The following is a 9145-nucleotide window of genomic DNA, read 5'->3' on the forward strand; positions in this document are numbered from 1 at the left end:
TCGAAAGGTCACAAAGAATTATTCAGTCTAGCCCAAGCAATTCAGAGTCATATCTCCAAGACCCCAAATCACACAACCCTTGGTTTGGGAATCAGAAAATTAACGCTGTTAAAATTGGTTTGCGTTAACGCCGTTAATAACGCGTTTAACTGACAGCACTTGATTCCTGCATTCTTCCATCCTTAGACTGGCCAATACACCAAATGCTGACCAATAAGACGCCCCTCGACAGAGAGCAGCGTTTCTGTCCTACATGTAATGTTCAATCAATAGATGTTGGAGCAGGATATGATCCTGGACATGACCTCCAGTCCTCCTCCTCCTCCTCCTCCTCCTCCTGATACTCCAGTCATCCTCCTCCTCTTGATGCTCCTCCTCCTCCTGATACTCCAGTCATCCTCCTCCTCCTGATGCTCCTCCTCCTCCTGATATTCCAGTCATCCTCCTCCTCCTGATGCTCCTCCTCCTCCTCCTCCTCCTGATGCTCCCCCTCCTCCTCCTCCTGATGCTCCTCCTCCTCCTCCTCCTCCTCCTGATGCTCCTCCTCCTTCTTATGATGCTCCAGCCCTCCTCCCGCTCTGCGCGTCAGAGGAGGGTCTCCCGCCGCAGCTCCTCCTCCTCCATCACTTCTCCCGCTGACTCAGTGCCTTGAGAGCCTCCCGCCCAGCTCAACACACGCATCCTCCGCCGAGAAGCACCAGCCATGGCCAAAACAGCGACCGGTAAGCATTTGACAAATGAATTGTATGATAATACCTATTATTATTATTATTATTATAGGCCTATGAAATGTAAGCTATAATATGGGCGGACTGAATGGGACGTCGTGAGCAGCATCCTTTAGTAGGCCTGTAGCGTAGCCCGGTCGGTGGAAGATACAAACATTCCAGCAATAAATATTGTATGCCTATTTGTAAATGGATTGAAGATGGCTCAATTGAGAATAGATATTCGGCGTGTTGACGTCTTTCTTAAATGACGATCGATGTTAACATACATTCTGGGAACAAAGACGCTCTCCACAGATCTTCGCCTGCCTTGGACATAAAAAAATTAGCATATGCCTTTTTTCTATAAATGCGTGAATGCTCCTTATGTAATCGATATGGTCCCGGGGTGGTTTAGGTTCTGGGGTTGTACAGGTCCTTGTGTGGTCCGGGCCGTGGAGGTACCGCAGCATAACGCAGAGTGACCCCACCCTAAGAACAGGGAGGCCGACCATCCAGCTTCTAAGGCCTACAGTCGCTAGGGCAGAATCTGTGTCGTCTGAACATCCTGAACACAACCTCAATTCCTCAAACGACATTTGTTTATTTGAGAAAACATCATTTTTCATGGCACCCTAATATAAATTAAACATTTCGTCCATGGGAATAGCTTAGGACCTACCTTATGACACATCATTCTATAGACGATATTGAGGCTATACGAAATACCATCAATAGTTCCATCTTTGTCAATGCTGATTTTCTTCAAGAAGTGGGCATATAACCAACCTATTCGTCCTAGAAGCCCTGATCTGGTTTCTATAGACTGGATACACAAAGGCCAAAGGTATATCCAGAAGAAGTCATTGGGTGTTTTTATGAGCCTCTTTGTGCCATCGTGGCGTTGAGGTAGAGAGGGTTATATTGCAGGATGGAGGTAGAGAGGGCTATATAGCAGGATGGAGGTAGAGAGGGCTATATAGCAGGATGGAGGTAGAGAGGGCTATATAGCAGGATGGAGGTAGAGAGGGCTATATAGCAGGATGGAGGTAGAGAGGGCTATATAGCTATATAGAGGGTTATAGAGCAGGGTGGAGGACAGCAGCGAGGACCTGCTCCTCTTGCGTCTTGCAACACTGGGCTGACGGTCCTCTGTGGTCAGGACTTTTTCCACGTCTCCAAAGGCACTGCACAGCGGGAGAAAGGAACGTTTACTATACATGTGCTCGAGGATTGTAACCATCCTTATGACTATAGATAAATAAGTAAACAATATTAAACAATGCAATCTGGGTTGTTTCAGTCATACTTAACACAGTCATACTTTCACCAAAAACCAAGGTCTTCGGTGTAATAAAGACTGAATCAAGACAGAGGATACAGTGATATGTTTTGGTCGGAGGCCAAGACCAATAGAGAATGACATGGGTATTAACTATCATACAAAAAACCTGTATTGACTGAAATTTGTCTTTTAATATCATCGGATAGATGTATGTTATGACTCTACAGCCTCTCATCTCATTTGTATAACCTTTACATTTACATTTACATTAATATTTAGGGCATTTAGCAGACGCTTTTATCCAAAAGGACTGACAATAAGTACATTTGTCAGAAGAAAGAGAAAATCACTGCCACTTGGTAGGTTAACCCATTCCCTGTATACAACAAAGTTAGCTAGGATAAGATGCTCCAGAACGAAGTACTTCTTTGTATAACCCCTCCTCCCTCATCTATTATTGAGTTGAGTAAATATCCTGTCCCCTCAGCCTACAAGGAGAAGATGAAGGAGCTGTCTGTCCTTTCCCTCATCTGCTCCTGCTTCTACCCCGAGACCCACAACAAGCTGCTTGGACAGTTTGAAGGTATGGACCCTGAACAATTCATACCGAAACTCAAGTAGAAATATATGTATGAATGTATGTGTAGCATATTGGGTATACTGAGATTGACTAGCCGGACAGACGTTACTCTTGACATATTTATTATCAACCGGGGAACAGATGGCACTTCAGCAGAGCACTCATTCATCAACGGGGGTAGCTCAGGATAGCTAATGATCGGATGTCAGTATACCACTCTACTACATTCCTCCCCCCCTTAAATCTGAACTAACTCATTTAGTTAAAACTTTTTCAGATTAAGGGTTTTAGTTCAACGTTTTTTTAAGGTTAAACCTGTACCAATACAGTACAGTACAACTGTGTCTCTCTCAACGTGTGAGCAGACATGGAGGTGAAGCCCATCAACAAGCGAGCTTCTGGCCAGGCCTTCGAGGTGATCTTGAAGCCTCCTTCCCCGGTGTCGGATGCTGTCCACAGCCTGCCGTCCCCCCCAAAGAGGGACATCTCCCTGGAGGACATCCAGAACAAACTGGAGGCGGCCGAGGAGCGAAGGAGGGTACGTAAACATGAAGAAGGCAAAGTAAATGCCATCAGAGTTCAAGAATGGCTACATAAACGGTGGGTTTGTTCCTCTCTGCTTTTAGTCTCAGGAGGCCCATGTACTGAGGGCCTTGGCGGAGAAGCGAGAGCACGAGAGGGAGGTGATGATGAAAGCCGTGGAGGAGAACAACAACTTCAGCAAGATGGCAGAGGAGAAGCTCCAGATGAAGATGGATCAGATCAAGGAGAACCGCGAGGCCTACCTGGCAGCAATCATGGAGCGCCTGCAGGAGAAGGTAAACAACAACACAACATGGGCCACATACAGGAAGGATTCATATAAAGGCAACAAACTCTTTTCCATGTGTATGAAAGTCTGGTCTGATCTTCCCCTAGGAGAGGCGTGCAGAGGTGGTGCGGAGGAACAAGGAACTCCGGGAAGAGCTGACAGCATGAGCCCCGCGGTGACACCGGGATGGACTTGGGACTCTGTCTCCATCTCCACCTCAAGCTCCGTCCCGGCCCCCCTTCATAGACGCTCCTGAGCAGGCATCCCACGCTGGACCTCTGGGGGCTGAGGACAACACTGACCCACTCAGCCCCCCCACCCAACCTCACTCCTCCTCCATCAGTATTATCAATTATCAGTGGATGCAATCATGGATGACCCTTATATCGGAAATTGAATGAATGTAATAGATTTAAGAGACAGAAATCACAAGACAGAAATCTGGTTTATGGTGTGTATATAATTTATTTGAATCTCTTTCGAATCGATCTGAATCTCTCTCTCTCTTTCTTTCTTTCTTTCTTTCTTTCTCTCTCTCTCTCTCTCTCTCTCTCTCTCTCTCTCTCTCTCTCTCTCTCTCTCTCTCTCTCTCTCTGTCTCTCTTTATTTACAGTAAGTAAAGTAAAGTAAAAGGATGCTGATGTCCGACTCTACCTGAATGATATTCTTTCTCCCTGTAGTTATAATGTTTTTGTTTTTTTATGTTGAGATATGCTGTTTACGCGTGAAAAGCCTTCAGTGTTGTGAGTTGGTCTAAGACAGACATTTGCAATGTTTTTTGATGTCATGATGATGATGATGATGATGATGATGATGATGATGCTGATGATGATTTATTTCCTGTCTCTTTGTGAAGAATGCAAATTGTTGTTACAAACTCCCCAAGATATCACCTGGTCTCCATCACAGAAACACAGCCGCTCTTGTTGCACATGCTTACAGGTATTGTAACCAATAATCCTATATGCATAGATTCAAAGAGCCTCCTTTCATGAAGGGATCACAATGGTCTTTATTCTGGTTAGGAATGTGTTACCCCAACAGAGCAGCTGTTTATTCACTTGCCCATTCCTGTTCACTTTGAGTTAATGCCAAAAGAACACAAACATGCGTAGTCACTCCACTGATCTACAGTACACAGTATTTGGAGTTGCATCATCCTGGTACCATAAATGGTGTTATGAAAAGTGAAATGTGCTGTGGCTCCCATCTTGATATTTATAGTTTGAAACCAAAGTGTGCTTGTGTGTGTGTGTGTGTGTGTGTGTGTGTGTGTGTGTGTGTGTGTGTGTGTGTGTGTGTGTGTGTGTGTGTGTGTGTGTGTGTGTGTGCGTGCGTGTGTATGTGAAAAAGAGGGAGGGAAAGTGGTTGCATGCAGCCAGATGTGTAGGGCATCAAAGTGAAGCATCAACAGCTTCATCTGCTCTCTTGAGGTAAGACAGAGGATGGATGGAGGATGCTTTGCCCTCAGCACAAGTTGTTTTTTTGTTTTGTTTTGTGGGGTTGCTATCCAAACCCACGGACAACTGCCTGCATACTCTATTGCCTGTGTTACCCTTCATAGCTCTCTGTGAAAACTCTTCTCAATAAAAGAGTGGGGTTATGTTCACAGGGTCCTTCCCTTCAGTGATAAAACAGAAGGCCTTCGTCATGTTTTAACACTGTATAACCTGATTACTCCGGAGCAATGGTGTAATTAGTTGCACAAACAGTGTACAGTACATACTATCATTCAATTATAAGGTGCTATGTATGACCTAGTGCTTTCAGTTAATGGAACCTTCCCACCACCCCTGGGTTGTTAAGCCCATCAAAATGTGGAGGAGGTTCAGTGAGGAGAAGATGATTGTGACCAGTTGTCCACCTCCTGTGTGTTCTGTGATTTTTCATTAATGCTGATTAGGGCGGCTGGTATCACGTTCATAAGTGTTTATATCACCCTTTATATATTTAGATAATATATATTTATATATATTTTACTACATGTCCCCTGGACCTGAGTTCCCATTTAAATGCACAGATGAACCACATGGATATTTTAATTACCCCCCAATTATAAAGTAACAATATAGTCTGCCTGTTTATTGGTTAGAAGACAGAAATAATCTTCCCTGAAACATCCGGAGCAGTGCTCCATACTATGGTCATACATTCCCTGCAATGAAACCCGGTTGAATAATAGCTACAGTAAAAACTATTTGAAAGATTCAGATTGATACTCCCTTATTCCATTACTTCCCCAGTAGGACTACCTACCTGAAAGCTTTGGTCCACCGATAGTAGACATCCACAACATGACCCTGGTGCTGTGGAGGTCCACCGATAGCAGACCTCCACAACATGACCCTGGTGTTCTGGAGGTACACCGATAGCAGACCTCCACAACATGACCCTGGTGATCTTGAGGTCCACCGATAGCAGACATCCACAACATGACCCTGGTGCTCTGGTGTCACTGCGCTGCAAGGCCGTCATCTAAATCATCAGTATCAAATCACTTTGGAACTGCAATGATACACACTGAAAACGGTCCAAAACGAACCTCTCTGCACGATACTTTTACATTAACAGTAACTAAATTCACCAGAAAAATACAAGCCGTATCCTATTCGTCCAGTAGAAGGCGCTGATATATTTATTTTGGAGTTGGAGCTAAAGCACTAGGCAGGCTTCACGTAACAACCTAACTAGACTATTTAGAAATTGTGCTCATTGTGCAAATACAAAGGCGTGAGGTGTAGCTTATTCATAGGTATCAGTTTCGTAATAGTTTAGATGCATTTTGTTATAATTTATCCTGTTTTCAGAAGATTGTCCCCATATATGAATGGAAAAAGGATTTATGGTGAACTACCAAATAAGATCTCACATCTATATCTAAACTCAACAAAGAATTAAAGGGGCAGGTTTGCGAACAGCGAAACCCAAGATTAAGACAGTGGTTATATAGCCATCAAGGGAATTCGAACGGGTGCACCAAATCCAAGAAGAATTGAGCTGACTGTAGCCTATTGGTCAACGGTCTGGGTGCTGCCCGCCTCCTCCCGCTCCCTTCATTCTCTCTATCCGGTTAACACTATTGTCTCCATTGCAGACCGACCCCTGCTTGTGAGGTCAGAGGAACATTGTATAGGATTTCCTCTGGGTTTTAATGATTTCCTGGGTATTCAAGTTGCCAACAATGCGATAGGATCTGGTTACCTGGCACACATTGCTAGATAAGAGACATCCTTTTGAGTCGCTAACGGACTCATTAAAAGGTGGCCCCCTGCTAGCCGTTGACAGGGCACATACTGGAGAAAGGTGGCTGCTCAACATGGGAAATTAGTCCTTTCTGGGTCCTTTCTGGGTTGAGAGAAATAACAAAAGTAGAATGGAACGATTGTGGTATAAATCATTTGAACATCAACATCAATCTTCTTCCTCGCCAGTTCGTTTTTTAGACAAACTACTGGAGAATTAAGTAAATACAGATCATTTCAGGTATTTTATTGGTAATTTCCAAAAGTGAGCATCATATCCCTCCTAAACTTGGGAATATGCATATTTGACCCAAAATAACCATTTGGTGAAAAAGACTGCTTGATCAAGACCAGAACACTATCCAAACAGCAAATAATCATTTAACCATCTCCTCATCCATTTAGACAAATAAAGTTAAATAACTAAAAGCTGTTTATGCCATATAAAAATAAAAGCAGGTGGGAACACCCTAGCTCAGGCCGGCAGTCCCTCCTGTACGGTCACCAAGCTAAGGGCCTTCAGTCCAGCCATCAAAAGGCCCCTATCTCCAAACCCCAGGGTCTGTAGGGCTTTGCCACGCTGCTGGAGGTGGCTAAGGGAGAGTGGGGATGCATGGGGCTCAGTACCGTCGGAGAGACCAGGGGGAAGGCACTGAAGGACAGGGGGAAGGCGGAGAGAGAGGAGAAGAGAGGCGAGGAGCTTTTCGACGTGTGCCCGGCCAGGCCCAGGGGCAGTAACCGGTGGGACTCAGCGGGGGTTGTAAGGCCGTGCCTTGTTGCCACGGAAACCTCGCTGGAGGAGGATGGTGAGGAAGATGTGGTTGAGGAAGAGGACTGTGTGTTCCTACTGCTATTTCTCGATGAGGGCATTCTGGCCTGTGGGTGTTGCAGAAGCAGGGGATGGGCTATATGAGCTGGACTCCAGGCCATGTGTCCGAGCCCGTTGTGGATCTCCCTCTGAGAGCCAAAGCTGCTGAGGTGAGACACCAGGCGCGCCCGGAGGGGGTCGCTGCTGTCCCGGCCCTCCATGATGCCGAGGTAGCGCGCCGTCTCCGCCAGGCACTCCCTGAAGCCCAAGCTGCGATAGTCCTTGGAGAACACGTGAGCTTCAAAGTAACCTGTGGCAGAAAGTTAGGAGAGAGTGAATCATCTGTGCACGATTAAATCGTGAGGGTTATTGTATGTTGAAGCACAAAAACAAGGTGGTATGTTTGTGTGTGAATAAGAAGGATGACCACACCTTTCCCCCCAGCAGCGTGGAGCATCTTCAGGTGGTCCACCGTCATCTGCAGGATTTCTGCCTTTTCTAATTTTGCAGATCCCTGAGAATTTAATTTTAAGATATGTTTTGATATCTTTGATGATATAAATAACATTTAACATTACTTTCAAGTATTACTATTAGAGGCAGTTGGCAGTTGCTAAGTACCTGTTTCTCAAAAGCACTTGGCACCAGTCTTCTTAACTCTGATAGACTGTTGTTGATGCGGTCCCGACGTCTTTTTTCTATAATCTAATGAGGAACGATGCAGATATTATAGAGAGGATTCAGTGTGTCAGAAGCCCCATTATGTGCTTTTGTTCAGCGCATCCAGCAAAAACCTATTACTCACAATAAGCCATACATTGACTTACCCCCCTGCGCCTTTTCCTGGCCTGGACCTGCGTGGTGGTGGCAGGGGACGGCGACCCCTGGGGGAAGTCGGGCGCTCTGAACACAGGATAACGCGGGGCTTTAATGAGATCCTACATTTGAATAATTTGCTCATTTGAAATAAAACATTGAAGAAGGTCCTGTTTGGTTCCAATCTGGACAATACGACAGATATTCCGGCCCAATTATTTCCTTGTATTGTCAATTCAGAAATAAAGTTGACATACCCATTTTCGTCTCCACTGTCTTTCTCTACTTCAATATTGTCGTCCATTTCGCTGTCAGATGAACTAAAACTGTGATTTCTTTTCATCTTGCTTTTATCTTCACAACGAGTGGAATATTCCTTGCAGCACAATATCCTCGGAGGAGTGACAGCGGCGGGTCTGAACGCAATGAGAAACGTCACGTGTGGTGAATTATGCCCCACACAGCAGGTGGGCGGAGCAGGCGGAGTTTATCAGGAAATATGGGCGGGCCTTACAAAGGCAGCCTATCAAAAGCGCCTAACTAAGAGTCTGTGTTGTGTTTTTATTTCGAATAATGTCATATTTTACAATGCCACCCACTGAATATAAGGCTATTTAATCATAGACTAATTCAACAATTAATTTAAAAAAAAGTAAGATAATGGCCGGATAATTATGAGGTTGTAGCTTGGATGGTTGTGTTAAGAGTGCCTCAGATCATGTGTTCCCCTCCGAGGTCCCTCGTCCCGGGACATGGGAGCCTATCTTCCGGTCACTGTTGTGTTGGTACACATCAGTGCAATGTGTGTTCATGTCCACCACTGATCAGCCGAGAGGACCCAGGGTCATTCAGTCATGTCGGCCAAGCTCTCCAGGGAAACTCCAACGATTTAGACA

At 45.2% G+C, this 9145-nt stretch overlaps 2 protein-coding genes across 3 annotated transcripts; one reads left to right on the forward strand and one right to left on the reverse strand.

Annotated features, from left to right (window-relative positions):
- The first annotated feature begins 578 nt into the window (after positions 1-578).
- Positions 579-4992, forward strand: stmn2a (stathmin 2a). 2 transcript variants are annotated; one of them, XM_060053043.1, is made up of 6 exons: positions 616-722; positions 2272-2351; positions 2480-2575; positions 2938-3110; positions 3199-3390; positions 3491-4992. In XM_060053043.1, the coding sequence occupies exons 3-6, from the start codon at positions 2494-2496 to the stop codon at positions 3548-3550; spliced, it is 507 nt and encodes a 168-aa protein (XP_059909026.1). In that variant the 5' UTR covers positions 616-722; positions 2272-2351; positions 2480-2493; the 3' UTR covers positions 3551-4992. The 2 variants fall into 2 exon arrangements, with proteins under 2 accessions (XP_059909025.1, XP_059909026.1); XM_060053042.1 differs by lacking the exon at positions 2272-2351 and having other exon boundaries at positions 579-722.
- Positions 4993-6857: 1865 nt separating this feature from the next.
- On the reverse strand, positions 6858-8693 carry hey1 (hes-related family bHLH transcription factor with YRPW motif 1). Its single transcript, XM_060053651.1, has 5 exons — positions 8507-8693; positions 8261-8336; positions 8055-8138; positions 7866-7947; positions 6858-7743 (listed from the first exon to the last, which is right to left on the reverse strand). The coding sequence occupies exons 1-5, from the start codon at positions 8590-8592 to the stop codon at positions 7157-7159; spliced, it is 915 nt and encodes a 304-aa protein (XP_059909634.1). The 5' UTR covers positions 8593-8693; the 3' UTR covers positions 6858-7156.
- Between the last annotated feature and the right edge of the window lie 452 nt (positions 8694-9145).

This window comes from Gadus macrocephalus, chromosome 6 (assembly GCF_031168955.1).
Source record: "Gadus macrocephalus chromosome 6, ASM3116895v1".
In the NCBI taxonomy this organism is placed as follows: domain Eukaryota; kingdom Metazoa; phylum Chordata; class Actinopteri; order Gadiformes; family Gadidae; genus Gadus; species Gadus macrocephalus.